At 40.2% G+C, this 15,751-nt stretch overlaps 2 protein-coding genes across 3 annotated transcripts; one reads left to right on the top strand and one right to left on the bottom strand.

Annotated features, from left to right (window-relative positions):
• Positions 1-14: 14 nt before the first annotated feature.
• Positions 15-6,819, top strand: gnao1b (guanine nucleotide binding protein (G protein), alpha activating activity polypeptide O, b). The gene is made up of 8 exons (XM_030125443.1): positions 15-428; positions 564-606; positions 2,921-3,062; positions 3,463-3,623; positions 3,702-3,830; positions 3,945-4,074; positions 4,490-4,643; positions 5,121-6,819. The coding sequence occupies exons 1-8, from the start codon at positions 311-313 to the stop codon at positions 5,306-5,308; spliced, it is 1,065 nt and encodes a 354-aa protein (XP_029981303.1). The 5' UTR covers positions 15-310; the 3' UTR covers positions 5,309-6,819.
• cog4 (component of oligomeric golgi complex 4) lies at positions 5,970-15,676 on the bottom strand. 2 transcript variants are annotated; one of them, XM_030125375.1, is made up of 19 exons: positions 15,511-15,676; positions 13,864-13,946; positions 13,660-13,774; positions 13,140-13,314; positions 12,720-12,913; positions 12,463-12,568; positions 12,208-12,365; positions 12,074-12,132; positions 11,868-11,992; positions 11,651-11,769; positions 10,510-10,676; positions 10,257-10,422; positions 9,444-9,506; positions 9,232-9,345; positions 8,935-9,027; positions 8,781-8,864; positions 8,589-8,690; positions 8,139-8,273; positions 5,970-7,796 (listed from the first exon to the last, which is right to left on the bottom strand). In XM_030125375.1, the coding sequence occupies exons 1-19, from the start codon at positions 15,643-15,645 to the stop codon at positions 7,668-7,670; spliced, it is 2,322 nt and encodes a 773-aa protein (XP_029981235.1). In that variant the 5' UTR covers positions 15,646-15,676; the 3' UTR covers positions 5,970-7,667. The 2 variants fall into 2 exon arrangements, with proteins under 2 accessions (XP_029981235.1, XP_029981227.1); XM_030125367.1 differs by having other exon boundaries at positions 5,970-7,802; positions 8,145-8,273.
• Between the last annotated feature and the right edge of the window lie 75 nt (positions 15,677-15,751).

Genomic DNA, 15,751 nt, shown 5'->3' with positions numbered 1-15,751 from the left:
ACCATCAGCGCCGCCCTGTAGAGAGAGAGGACTAGACCCCCCTCCCCACCTAATAACCCCAACCCCTCAGGCTCGAGCACGACGACCCCACCCCCCAACCCCCTCGGAGAGAGGGGACGGACGGAGCGAGAGAGACACAGAGTCACGGAGAAAAGACGGTTTCGGGATCCCGGCTCTGTTTTGCCCTCAATCCGGGCCTAATGCTGTAGCAGACCGCGCAGGAGGAGAGCGAGAGAGACAACGCACTGATTGAGAGTCGGTGAGGGACAGGGCGGACCGGAGAGACGACGGGATTCATTCGCCTGGAAACATGGGATGTACACTGAGCGCCGAGGAGCGCGCAGCTCTGGACCGGAGCAAGGCCATCGAGAAAAACCTGAAAGAAGACGGGCTGGTCGCCGCCAAGGACGTCAAACTGCTGTTGCTCGGTAAGCGAGAGGCTGTGGGCTGCGGCGCGGCGCGGCGCGGTTCGGTTTGCCTGTGTTGGGACTGCGTGGGGCGGAGGTGCTCTCCGTGGTACTGATTTGTGTGCCGGCTCTCACTCTGCCCTCCCTTCTTTACAGGCGGCGGAGAGTCCGGCAAAAGCACCATCGTCAAACAGATGAAGTAAGTGTCTTTCTGTTTTTTTTTTTTTTAACCCCCTTCGTCACTACCAAAGTAAAAGGCCCGATATTGCGCCTCCCCTATCTGTGCTAAGGCAGGTTGAGCCGCCATGTTTCGAGAGGCCGTAGCCCCGGAGGAGTGCCGGTGACTCGAGCACCTCCTGCAGACTGACAGTGAGGCTGCGGAGGCCGCACCGGTGCGTCCCAGGGTGCTGTTCACTGCCTGGTGCTGAAATGTAGTTAACGAGGGTTTTACTTGACTACAGGGAGTCTGTGACTGGGGATACGTGGGTGTTGTTCCTATGTGTGTGTGTGTGTGTGTGTGTGTGTGAGAGTGTGTGAGTGTGTGAGTGTGTGTGTGTGTGTGTGTATGTGTGCGTGTGTCTATGTGTGTGTCTATGTGTTTGTGTGTGTGTGAATTACAGTGAGGTCACTACAGCTCCATTAGTGAATACCTCTGCTTTTAATCTTAATGGCTTTAAGTGCCCGATATCGCCGGGAGTACTTTGCCTATAAAGCGGATTTACGCAGAAATATGGCTTCTAAAACCGCATCTAAACCTTCCACTGTCTAAGCTAAATCACTCTTTGATGTTTTAAATCACAGTTGTTTTCTCTAAACCTCTTAGTTAAGTTTCTAGACGCTTCAGTCCGAAAAGACACTGACCATTGTACATTTTTATTCTGTTAAACAACTCTGCCCGGTGTTTTTGGTGTTTCTTTCGCTGCCTCCGTCCTGTGCAGCGCATCCCGGCCTTTAAAAACCTGATTGTGTCCTCTCTCCTTCCCCTTCCCCCTCTTTCGTTCACCTCAATACTCTGCCAGGTCTTTTGTGTCCATAAGTCACTGTTCTGCCCTGACCCCAAGACACGGGGCCAAATAGTGTTTACAAACACTTTTCACGGTTTGATCTGGCCTAAGCAAGCAGCAGATGGGTGTGTTTTACTACACATCGTTTGCCATAAAGTCTGGGCAAATTTAGAAAGCTCTGCTGTGATTTATCCACTTATCATCACCTGCTGCAGGTTAGTACAGGTGGATGAGAGGCCTCTGCAATGACACAACACCTGCAGTTGTAGTCACTGCAGTTTGTGTTTAGTAGAGGAAAATTACAAGGGGAGCCACGTGAAAAATGTTTTAAAGCCCTTAAAAATGGACAAATGTGGTCATGGTTGAAAGAATATATGCATTCAAATCTAGGTAGACGTCTGTTTGGTATAGCAGATTCCACAAAGCATGCTCCACGTGAATTAAATTGAGTAAAAGGCACAATAAAAATGACAGACAAGTTCAATGTCAAAGAAAGTGCTTCACAAATTTAAAAATTGTTAAAAATACCACAATAAAATTAGTAAAAAAAAAACCAACAAAAAAAAACCAAAAGTCAGAAAATAGACAACTACAGACCTTGAAATTAGACAGAATTGTATTGTAGGATAGCAGGAGGGGACAGAAGAGTCAGCTTGAGTTAGCTTTGTGAAGTTATAATGTTGATTGAAGGAGAAGCAACTTTATGAACAGGTGATAATGTACCACCATGCTAGTCAGTTGCAGCTGCAGAAATGTCACTGATGTCTATTTTTAACCTTTTCTATTTTTAGACACTGTGTTTTGTTCAGTTATCATCAGGTGCCCAAGTTAATTTCTTCCGTCTTTGTGAAGCAAAATGTTTGACATTATATTTACTGCAGGTTAGCATTTTATTGTTTTTTACTATATATTAATGTTGAATTTCATTTATATGATAATAGCTGCTGTGCTGTATGATTAGATGAATGCAGGTTAAAGCACTATTATTCATTTGTTTGCTTTTTAACAATTCACAGATGCGTTGTTGGAGATGACTGTTAACATCTGTGACAGTTTAAGTCTCTAGAGTGTGGAGGATATGACTGATATTTTATAGATTCAGTCCCTGAGAAGTTGAAGTGTTGGAAGGGTAATTTAATTTCGGGCAGATTATAGAGTGTACTGTACATTTTAACAGTGGAGTTCTGTGTGGCGTGATTGATTAGCAGTGAGTGATTCTCCTCCACTGCGCGTCATAAATTATAAATGGCTTAAATATCACATTACTGTCCAGCTACACATCACAGATTGAGAATGTGATCAATTTCTGTCCACTTACACGCTGACAAATTGAGATGATGCATTTTAGTCAGAGATCATTGGAAGAAGTTGAAGAGGACATGGACAGAAAATGTGCTCACAGAGTAAGAAACGCGGAGGTTTATATCTGCAGGAACATATGTGTCACTTTTCTGTGTTTAGCCCACTCTTGTGTCTTTGTGCTAATACAGTCTCTGTGTATGCCTGCAGGATTATCCATGAAGATGGCTTTTCTGGGGATGACGTGAAGCAGTATAAGCCCGTGGTCTACAGCAACACCATCCAGAGCTTGGCTGCCATCCTCCGAGCCATGGACTCACTGGGCATTGAGTTTGGAGACAAGGACAGAAAAGTTAGTCACCTTTAGTCTCAAAATGAAATGAATTACAACTGGGATTACGTTTATATGATGTGGAAATCTACAAAATGACAAGTAAATAAATGATAACATGTGACATACAAGCCAAAGGGAAGAGAAGTCTAATTTTGTGTGTGTTTTTACAATTAGATGTTTTCTTTTTATTGAATGAACATTGTTAGGCTAAATATCCTCATTATTTATTTGGTTTCTTAGTGATTCACTAGTAACTTGTTGACTTCTAGAATCTGTGGCAGTTGACATGGAAAATGTGGCTGACATTTGATGGATTCAGTCCATAAGAAGTTAAAGTGTTTGATTTTTACCAATTTACTATTAGAAGTTGCTGATTATTTAAAAACACTGAGAATATGTGCCTTTTTGTGTGTTTTAGGCGGATGCTAAGCTGGTTTGTGATGTGGTCAGTCGTATGGAGGACACAGAGCCCTACTCTGCAGAGCTCCTCACTGCTATGAAGCGTGTATGGGCTGATGCTGGGACTCAGGAGTGTTTTAACCGTGCCCGGGAATACCAACTCAATGACTCTGCTCAATAGTGAGTGAACTATTAGGACAATTAGACAGCAATTGCCAGGAAGTACAAGTTTTACTGACTTTTGCCTTTTGTCACCAGCTACCTGGATAGTTTAGACCGGATTGGGGCGGCAGACTACCAGCCCACAGAGCAGGACATCCTGCGAACCCGTGTGAAGACCACTGGTATCGTCGAAACCCACTTCACCTTCAAAAACCTCCATTTCAGGTATTGTACATGGACTTGTTGCAGTGCTGCACCTCAGTGCTGTATAATTTTGTTGATGCCATTTTTCAGTGATTGAAGCTCTGTATCTGAACCAACTTTCTCACACATTTAAAGGCTGTTTGATGTGGGAGGTCAAAGGTCAGAGAGGAAGAAGTGGATTCACTGCTTTGAAGATGTGACAGCCATTATCTTCTGTGTTGCTCTGAGTGGTTATGACCAGGTGCTTCATGAAGACGAGACGACTGTAAGTGTGACTTACATCATTATCAACTGAATCTCCTGTTTTACAGTTTATAATGTGTGTCTTGATTTATTTCTTTAAAAAAACAAAGTCAGGGGAGCTGTGGGCTTTTAGAGTAATGCTCATAGCTATTTATGAAGCCCAATTTATATCTCCTTTTCTGATCATTACAAATATGTTATTTAGAGCAGGAAAAGTACCTCACAAACCCATTAGTGGGAAAACCCCTGGAAGATCACTAAAGTAGGGACCTTCATCAAGAACAGTAAAACCTTCCATGTTACTCATCATAACCAGAGCAAATTGAAAATTATTAGTTCAATAATACATAGCTGTTTTACCCTGAGTGCAGTGCTTCGTTTGGCTTTCTCCTAACAGCCTAACAGTAACCTCATTGTTTCATTTATTCTTCTTGCAGAACCGCATGCATGAGTCACTAATGCTCTTTGATTCCATCTGTAACAACAAGTTCTTCATCGACACCTCCATTATCCTCTTCCTTAACAAGAAGGATCTGTTTGCTGAGAAGATCAAGAAGTCACCACTGACGATCTGTTTTCCAGAATACACAGGTGAGCCCCACTTTTACATTTTCATAATTTTTTATTTTGTTTTTGATTTTTGGACTTTTTTTTTCAGTTTCAGTTTAGTTTGACTTAATTTTAAAAGCAGGGTTTTTTGGGAAAATTCTTAGCTTTATTATTTTCATTGTTTTAGTCTTTTAAGTAAATATGGGTGATTTGTAAAGGAAAACATTCCGATAGGTAACAAATAAACACATCATACCAACCTGACAAATTTTTCACTTTGAATGAGCCATCCACAAAAGATAACTGTAAACCATATCTATTAGTGCGTTTTAGTTTTCTTAGGCTTATGTATGAAATAAATTAAATGTAATTCTCTATATGTTTTTGCTTATCTTGGTCAGTTTTGTAAAGCTCTGTTTGTATTAATATGTCATTATTTTCTGTGATCTTCATGCATAAAGAGAGCGGCTTGAACAAAATGTCTGACGTTAAGTCCTTCTCTCCTCTGTTTATTTGCAGGTGCTAATACTTATGATGATGCTACTGCATATATTCAGGTTCAGTTTGAGAGTAAGAATCGCTCTCCTAATAAAGAGATCTACTGTCACCTGACCTGTGCCACAGACACAGGAAACATTCAGGTAGTGTTTGATGCCGTCACTGACATCATTATTGCAAACAACCTTAGAGGGTGTGGCTTATACTGAGGCCTGGCCAAGCACAGAGGTTGTCATGGAGAGTATGAGGTGTTAATAATGATAATTTTGATGATACTTAAACACATAAATATGTAATTCTACACGTCCAAATGGACCCAAAGAGCTGCCGTCAGACACCACACTGGATTATTGCCATGATTTGTTCCCTTTCTCTTATTTTGATTTCAGTATACAACCCCAGTTTTGTCTTATGAAATGTGTTTTTAAGCTGAATGTTTTGTTTTGTTGATGACTGTCAACAGCTGGAAGGGAAGGTCAGAAACTGCAGCACCAGGGGTTTTTATTCAGCTGGTATCTTGTTTTGCAAAACTAAGGCTAGAAATGCAGTGGGTGGTGGAGTGTGCAGTGTAATTTTTACCAGAGCGTGGACTATTCTCCAAGTCTTTACAGAATTTTTATGTGCAAGTGTCGGGACAATTACATGCCCTGAATATGGCCTCTGGTGCTCCGTTTGAAGAGCTGCTGTGTGTATGAAGGTGGAGATGATGATGATGTTGGGGAGGTGCTGTACTCGTGGCTGAGGGTCATGGTTGGGAAGAAGGAGGCTATTTTAACTTTCAGAAGGGACAAAGCTCCTCTCTCCTTCAGACCCACACATGACTGAGTAGCCTGCAGGTCTGTTCCACTCGTTTTCTCTTTTTTCTTTAAAAAAAAATACTGAAAGAGAGGATTCTTCTGTTCAGAGTGGCTGCCCCTTGCCATTGGCCTCCTGTAGCATGAGGAAATGTCTGTCAGCCAATGATATCTCAAAACACACATCATATCGGTGCCAACCATCTGAGAACGACAGATAGGGGATTAGAATCAGAGTCCATAGTTCACGTTCATACTGTCATCTATTATTTTTTAAGTAAGAGAATAACATTTTATTGTCATGATGATTTATTTATTTAAGCCTCATGCCCTACATGCCTCCTCCTACCTCCTCAAATCCCGTGCCACATATTTATTTCATGTCATGAAAAACTGGGGTATAAAAAATCCTGTCTATGATCAGAGGGTACAAAGCAGCCCTCCAATGGCATCTTGTTCTCTGTGTGGTGCTTTACCCCGACCCCTATGTGAATCTGTTTAGAAATAGATGACCACACCAGGAGAACAATATCATTTGAGGCAGCCTCTGTCCAGGGATTCGGGACACTTAACTCTCGCCTCCCCTGATGAGTAAACAGGGAACCATCATCCCCATCTGTCACGTTTCTCTTGCCACAGAGAAAAAGTACAGCTCTCCATTTTCACCTGTGCACCCAGAAATTCATCCTCCTATTCCTGTATACTCTTACCTATCACATATCAGCCCTCATATCCTATCTCCATTTTCACCTTAAAAGCACCGTACTGTATATATATATTATGATTATACCAGATTTTTTTTACTGTGAATGTTTTTGTGCTGCACCCCATCCTATTCAGTAGATTATTGGTTGCTCTCATGTGGAATGTTTGTGCTGAGCCAATCGAATGTTGTGTTTACATTAAAGCCACACTTTTCCTAACTATTCCTGCGTTCATGGTCTGACTCTGATTACACTGTAAGGTAAGAGCACTGACGACAAAAATAAGTGTATGATTGCAGCACTGTCCGCTCAGCAAAACTTTAAACACACACTGACCTGCTTTAATCTGTGCACAGAATTAGGTTAGACCAGGAAATTAGGCTAAACATTATGAGAATGGACCACTTTTAATGCTTCATTGCCCAGCAAACACAGCTTTGTATTTATTGTCAGAAATATGTATAAAAGATTGGGAGCAGGTCTCGCTTAGCGATAGGGCAGCACTTCGTGAAATGTGGCGGATGGCAGGGATCAGAAGCATTGCGCAGCAGCTCTCAATTTATTAGGTTAAAAGTGTTCCATCCTCACGGACAAGGAGCTATTCATATATTGAATGACTAGGCTGGATCAGCTGTCTGACCTGCTTCTGTCAGTTTAATGGGTATGATGTTCATTACTGCTCTGTTTCACTGACAGCAGCACAGCTCCACTCCTCAGTCCCACAGTGTCCTCGTTTCACAGAACAGTTACAGGTTAAAACTCCCAGTGTGACAAAATTACAGACTTACACTGTTTAATTACACATTTCAGCATACTCCCATATTTTATATCTAAACCTTATAAACACTGCTACGTCCTCAGTATGTAATCACAAACCCTGCACCTAAAAGCATTTTTTGTTACTATGGTGCAGAAATAGAAAGTACAGTCTGACAACCTCACTAAAACATCCTGGATGAGCTCATTTTCCGCAACTTGTGTCCATTTACACCTGGTTTTTGTAAAGCACTTTTGTGAAATGCATCATCACAAGACAGATAAAAATTGTTATTAGCACACTGGTTCATGGACTATAATCGCAGCCTTTTGATGTCTTCACTCCTGAAGTCAATACGCAGAGCAAGGACCTGGCGGACCTCTGCCGGTGTCAACCTCCACGTCAGCGGGCCTGAGTTTGGGCCCCAATAATCCAAGATCTCTGTGACCTTTTGGACAAACACAGACATTAACTCAGTAAAGAAATCACTAGATCACTAAAGTTTATCCACTGTAGTTCATCTATTTATTTATCTACTAGATGGCTAAAGCTTTGTTGTGATCCCCAGATCCCCAAAAATCTGAATTTATGGGCAATATATGTAGCATTAGACATTCCAAATTTTTCAGTGGGGGACTTGAAAAGGATGTTAATGCAACAATATTTCAATGAGTTAATAAAACAAACAAAAAAAACCTTATTAAACTGAAATTAGTTTATAATGTACTGTAAGAGGGTCTTTAATGTTTCATACAGATGTTTCTTTTGTGTGTTAAAGAATCACAGTTACCCGCTCTAGGTTGAGAATGGTGGCCATTTGTGTGAGACGAGCAAACTTGTCCCTGATGGTCCAGGTGGTCACCGTGGTGAGGTACGCCACAAGAGACCGGAGCTCTTTATCGAACTGCAGCCCTCCCAGCTACAACAAAATGATCCACAGGGAGAAAAAACATTAAATATACATGCTCGAAGCGGCTAATGTCTTCGTCAGTCTACTTCCTGAGCAAAGCTTGAGAATATTTATCTGCCGCCTGATCCCTCCATCAGCAAACACTCTGCTCAAAATAGGAAGATGCTGTCGTGCCAAGAGGAAGCACCCTCTGCCACAGTCTTTCTGGATTCATTAATAAAACATTGCTTCAAGCTTTTCATCACATGTGTCTGTGATGTGATGAGATGTGATGTGTTGCACAGGGCGTCTGCTGCCACCTTGTGGCCAAGTCCAGCTCCTCACCCTGCTGAAAGAGCACTTGAGGACCGTCTTCTCCATTTCAATGGATATTAAGCTGGTCATCAGGCTGGTCAGTGTGTCGTAGATAACAGGAGACAGTGCCATCTGTGTGGAGACATTAAAATCGATAGTAAGAGCACAATGATTTGCAGTTATACCTTAAATGATGCTTTGTCAGTTACATAGTTCAGATACCTTGAACTCTGCCATGAGCTGCTCCAAGTTAACGATGAGCTGCTGCACCCACGGATCATTAGCCTCATAATCATTAAACTCCTCCTGTGAAGGACACTGATCAGCCATGTGCTCTATTGCTGCATGTTTTAGTTTATAAGACTGCGATAGTTACCTCTTCTATGTTGTGTGAGATAGACAAGAAGCCACTGATCCAGGGTTTGACCTGAGGCTTTATGGCTGTTGTATTTAATTCAGTCAGACCCTCCTATGGAGCAGAATCACATTTTCAACTAGAGACACTTTAAAATACTTTGCAGTACAACACCTCAGAAACATGTTACCATCTTTTATAAAATGTAGATAATTTAATATAAGTGATTTCAAAACCTATTTGTGCTGCAACTTAGCAATAATATACTTTTATACACAACTAAATACAAAAACTGATGGTGTGAGATTTGCTAGAAACCTGTAAGAGATCTTTAAACTTGGTGGATGTGTTGACAAGGTCGGACAAGCAGCTCTCAATCTTGGCTTGTTCACCAGAAGCTGTCCCCTGTGTGAACAACTTGGAGCAGTCGTTCTGCAAGAATAAAAATAATTAAATTACCAAGCAATGTGGCAAACAAAAAATTCTGTGATAATTGGCGGAAAAATCACTTCTGTATGTGTCAAAGTTACCTCAAGGTTCCTTTTTAAAGTTGTGATATTCTCACTACACACCTCAACATTATTCAGAGTCACCTGAGACACAGAAAAAATAAGAAAGATATGTGTGAATAAATTCAGCAACTTTTAAACTTAAATATACTTGTCACTGTTTTTCATTGTAAAAATCCTTCATTTACTAAAATACAGTATGGTTTGTGTCAAATCTGATATGTGACAACACTAGTAAAGTCACACTATAAAACCTCTCATCATTCATCCCAACCTCATGTTACTTTTATTCCTTATAATTCTCAAGATTTTCTTTACCTTGAGGGCTAATGCACAAAAAGATTACTGCAATCCTACTAATCATGATTCAGCCCAGATTTTTATAAAGTGTTATGCTTTGTCACAGTACTTTCTAAATTAGATAAATAATATTTAAGTATGTGCTTGATTATATCTTTTAATTCATCCTAGAAAGTAATGATAGTATTTTTCCAAAATTCAGAGTAAAACTAGAATAACTGATGAAAATTGCACAAAACACAGAGCTTTCAGATCTGGAATCTTCATAAAATACTTATGGTTAACTGAGGAAGTGTTAAGAAATCAGTATATGGTGGAATAACCCTGATTTTCACTCATCGCTTTCATGCTGTCGGCTGCTTTGTGTTACTCCTTTTGAAAGAATAAATGCACCTTGGTTTTGTTTGACATCAGTCATCCTCTTGACCACATTTCAGAGATTCTGAAAGGGGTAAAGGACTGGACTTTTGGAGGACTTTGTTAATTTTTCCACAGCTGTATATTGTGTGTGAGATGTTTGGTTGTACATCTTACCAGAAATGCGGCCTTGGCGTGTTCTGCACTCTCGATGCCCAGTGTGTTAAACTTGCCCTGCTGTAAGCTGCTCTGCATCAGACTGACTGCACTGCTGACGCCACGCTGGATGTCCTGAAGTGTTGTCGCTGGGAAGCCTTGCCGCAGCTTATTATACAACACCTCCCTGCAGAATTGAAGGACACAGACGTGTTTGCATGAGACATGAACAACAGAGTAGATAAGGGTGTTGAAAATGTAATAGAAGGAGCACCTGAAATCTGACTCCAGCACAGAGTTGGCGTGGTTGATCATGGCACAGAGACAGTCGATACTGGAGCTGGATAAAGCTCTGCTGATGCACTTCTTTACAATATAAAAACAGTCATCCACCATGCTGGAGGTCAGCTGACCCTTTTCATAGGTATCCATAGTAACAGCCTGAGGGAAAAAATATGTTTTGATATCTGGTCTTAAAGAAGTAAACAGCACTTATCTGAATGTAAATACTATGTATCTACACATCTGAGGAATCCTCTACTGCTCTGTGACAAAGCAAAAAACTAATTTTTTAACACATTTTAGTGCTTAAATATTTGATACTTTAAGTCAGTTTAACTCAAAAAACATCACATTCAAAATCTCAAATAAAGACACTGTACAGCAGTGTTGACACAGTATTTTATATTCACTCTGTCAGGTATATAACCTGTGTTGAGGCCAGGCAAGATGTTATATGTGGGTGATTGTTGTCTTATGTCTCAAATGTCCAACATATGGCAGATAAATTAAAAGTAACCTGCACCACAATAATATCTCAACCATTAAACAATGCACAGTCTCTCTGATTGATTTTATCTGAAATGTCTGTGCTGTACATTTTATTCAGAACAAATGTATTTATTATGGATAATACTGTTATCATAATTTCAAGAATAGCGATAAACCTATGATAATGTAAAAAATAAAGTACTGTAGAGACCACTTGTGGCCATCATTAATTCTCAGCCCTTGTCCTTTGTTGAACCTTATAAATGTAGACACATAAATTACACAGTTTTCTTTCATAAAAACACAGTAATTTAGATTCATTCCGATTTGCTTTCAACCAGCCCTTAATATTTGCTCTAAATTAAATCTTTAGTTAATTTGCTTTCATTTGGTAATGTGGTCTGGAGTTGACGGGCCTTTACAGAGAAAGCTGGTTGTCCAAATTTAGATCTACAGTTGCTATTTATCATGTTCAGTTACTCAGTTTTGTCTTGTCTTTGGATTTATTTGGAAAGAGGCTCTGGGGATACACTGTTTACTGTTAATGAATGAAGCTCTCATGTCTGAAGAGACGTCATCTATTTAAGATGAGACAGTGATGCCATCAGACATGCTTTCTTAACAGTATAAGCCTGAGTCATTACCTTGTTAACAGATTCCCTCATGTAGTACTCTTCCATCGGTATGTAGTAACCGATCAGCTCCTGCATGGTCCTGCTCAGCAAACAGTGTTTCAGAAGCTTTTCTACATTCTGCTGGTGCTCTGAGTGTGACAAATGTGAAAAAAGTAAAATATATAGGCATACTGCTCCTTCAAAGGCGTCTGGGTTTATTACCTGATTATATACAACATTTACTTACCTCGTGTAATGCTCTGAATGTCCCCAACTTCAAAGTCAGCCATAATGCGACGCCGTAAAAATCGTAGGTAGAGCTCTGCCCTTGCATTCATCAGAGTTACTTCTGTCAGTACAGGATCCAGTTCCCTTTTCATGTAGATACAGAGAGTTATAAACAATATCACCATGCAGATAAACAATGTGGAAAACAGAAAACCAAACAAATACCTGGGCTCAATCCTCTCCCCTGGAATAGTCTTCATCATACTGTTTTGAACAATCTGAAACTACAGGAGGCATTCTGAGTTAAAGTGCCTGCAGAAAACAGTTAGATAACAGTTCAGTTCAGATGTCTTTCAGACCTTGTTGTGGTATCCTCTCTGTTGAATGAACTTGTCGACTATTTTCTGTGCCTGTTTGTCACATTCTTGCTGCAGGTGAGTGATGAGTGTGTACAGATGTCCTGGACCGTAGTATGTCTCCACTATGGGCTGATGGGTCTCAACAACACGGGCAATGCCTGTAAACACACACCAGCCAGCATGTTGTTTTGAGACTACACGGAAACATTTAAAGCAAATATACTCTAAGATGCAGAGCACAAATTGTTTTCTTACCTTCTAGCAGAAGTGTCAGAGTGTCTGCAAATATTAGTGGCGCTCTCTTGTCACTTACGTCTCCTCCTGTAGCTAAAAGCAGGTTCTCTTCAGCTTTGGAGGCAAGCTGTGTGAGCATATGTGGAAAAAAAAGAAGAAGAAATCACTAACACCTTTATTCTTGAATATCTTAAAAGGCCCAACAACCTCTCCTTGCTTCCCACCACTAAAAACCCATCACAACACTAAACTAATAAGTGTTTAGGCACTTTACTGACCTGAGTGCAGAGATATTGACCGAATCGGGCGAGTCCCTGCTGATGGAGGCCCAACAGAGGGAAGATTTTGAAAAACCTTTCCACTTGTGCAAGATCAACAGCAGCAACAGCTTCGTCAAGCTTCTCAGCAACAATGACCTTCAGCTTCTGCTCTGCCTCTTGCAGCATCACTAGACTGGCATCTACAGCACTACCTGTGTAGACATGAGGCATTAACACGGTCCATCTAAAATACACTGTAGATAATCTGTGACTTTGCTTCTTCATCAAGCTTTTATATGTTCTGCATTACTTCAACAATGAATATCTTTGAAAAAAATACACAAAGACAAACAAAATATTCCAAACAATATTACAATTCTTCAGCAATGGAGTGTATAATGAGTTTAGCAATGGGACAAACAGCTTAAACTATCTTACTTTCTTCTCCCTGCCTGCTCAATTCGATTACTGACTGGTCCAGAGAAAGGTATCGATGGATGTGTGCAGCAGCCTGTTCATAGTCCTCATTGCGCAGAGCTGTCTGAACACCATCAGTGCAAAACTTCAGATCGAGGATATCATCAGCTCGCTGGATAACGTTATACAGCCGTGTCTAGGAAAAAAAACAACAAAAAGTACAGTAAGATCTCAGACTATTATAATAACTACGAAGCATCTGACAGTCTGAACAAAACCTCTTGGAAAGAGTATCAGCAAGGAAATTTTTGGGTTTATCAAATATTTTGCAATGGATTTCACTGGGGTTTTTTTCCCCCCAGATTAAGTTATTATTAAATTGCCTCAACATTTACATCAACCCACAAAGTCAAAGAAATTTTTTTTTTTTTTGTAAATATAAACATGTGTGTAAAAGTGTGTAACCAACTGTAAGCGTCCTGTCCATATTACATCGCTGAGTGTTGTATTGATATTAGATGTAATGTAACTGTGTACCTACCTTTGCCAGATCTAGCTGTCTGACTTTTCTGCTGACGTTTTCAGCCAGGCTGCAGGTAAATGTGATCATACCTGACAACTGACTGGCATCTCCTCCAATTAACTGTAAGTTTGGTCTACAGAGAAAAGGAACAAACAGATCTTATTTATATATCAACGATGGTGGTGATACAGGTAAATACTAATGTGTGTAAGCAAAGTGTACCCCATCCTCTGCAGGGCCAACATCTTTGTGTGAATGGTTCCCTCCTGCCCCACTAGTCTCTCCAGCTCCACCTCCACATCTTTCTGTATTAAAACAGCAAATATGTAATAGTTAAAGCAACTCCTGCTTCAATCAACTGTAATATATTTCAGAAGCAAATATTACACAATTTACTCCATACATTTGTCTAAGCCTTTTAGTTACAATTTTTCACCATTCATCACCGAATGTGTTGATTTTTGATGTTTGTGATAAACTTTAAAAATCGTCCTTAAATGTAGCCAGATAATGCAGAAAAGCGGTTGACCTTAAGAAATGTGGACTTTTTGTAGATACAAAGTTCTCATCGGACAGGGAAACTATACATATTTAAAGATCTTGTGGAATATAACGCATTGATGTAGACCAGGGGTGTCAAACATGCGGCCCGGGGGCCAAAACCAGCCCGCCAAAGGGTCCAATCCGGCCCGCACGATGAATTAGTGAAATACAAAAATTACACTGAAGATATAAACAATCAAGGATGTCAAAATAAATTTAGTACAATTCCATCTAAAGTGGGTCAGACCAGTTAAATACTATCGTAACAAACTATAAATAATGAAAACCACAAATTTTTCTCTTTGTTTAGGTGTAAAAAAAATTTAAAATTAAACCAAAATGTTAACATTTGCAGACTAGCCTTTTACAAACAATGTGAAAAACCTTAACAAACATGAATAACCTGAAATGTCTTAAGAGAAGAAAGAGTAATTGTACCATTATTCTGTCTGTTATTAAATGTTTTGCGTATTTGTAGATCCACTGTGATCTGTAAGTTATACTATACATGTGGAAATGATAAACTGAGGCAGAATATTGTTAAAATTACACTTATTTTTTCAGTTTGTTCATGTAATTCACATCTTTTGAAAGGATAGTTTGTAGATATAAACCTTTTCATAATGTAAATGTACTTTTTTCACTCTAAAACAGAGAAAAGTTTGGAGTTGACATTATTTATATATTATGATGTTATTATTTTACTGGTTCGGCCCACTTCAGGTCAAATTTAGCTGAATGTGGCCCCTGAACTAAAATGAGTTTGACACCCCTGATATAGACTGAACTACACCACAGTATATAAATTAGTTAAAAGGAGCTGAAGTGCACATTAATGGTGCTATAATATGAACCCAAAAACCACAAATACACAACAGTAAAACACAGTGAGGAGTTTAGGGCAGAATGACGAATTTCAGTACATGTTGCTGATGTTATCTACATACTTTTACTTCAGTAAGTTTTTTTTTTTTTTTTTTCAGTGTGATAATAGTACTTTTACTCGAGGATCACAAAACTTCTTGTCAAAAGAAAAGAATAACCACCATCATAAACGGACTCTATAACTGCCATTAACTGCCATAACAACTTAACATTTCATAGTGAAAGCTTTGGACCCAGACTGGAGCCCCACTCTCCTGTCTTGTCTAAAAATATCTGTCAACATCTTCACTACAATTACAGTCTTTTACGTTTATTCAGTGTCTGTGTTTTTATTCTTTTTTGCCTCCATTCAGTGTTTTGAACCAGCTGTCTGTCCGCGGAAGTGACGGAGGCTCGACAGTAGACGCTAACAAACTGCTTCTAACAGTGGTTTCCACCAACCTCCTCCACGCAGAGCTGTTGGTAAACTCTCTCCAGGTCCTCCAGCTCCGTCAGGGCTGAGATGGTCTCCATACTCACAGTGGAAACGTTGCCTGAGTCGCATCTTTTCGCGATGATACCTCCGCTGTCAGCCATCTTCCGCTACCGACACCAGACTCAAGCACACGTCATCGGGTAGAGCCACTATTCAAACCTGGGAATAGGCTTCCAGGCACTGCGTCCACACACAATGGGCTGTGTA

This window comes from Sphaeramia orbicularis, chromosome 3 (genome assembly GCF_902148855.1).
Source record: "Sphaeramia orbicularis chromosome 3, fSphaOr1.1, whole genome shotgun sequence".
In the NCBI taxonomy this organism is placed as follows: domain Eukaryota; kingdom Metazoa; phylum Chordata; class Actinopteri; order Kurtiformes; family Apogonidae; genus Sphaeramia; species Sphaeramia orbicularis.
This window is presented reverse-complemented; position numbering and strand designations above follow the sequence as displayed.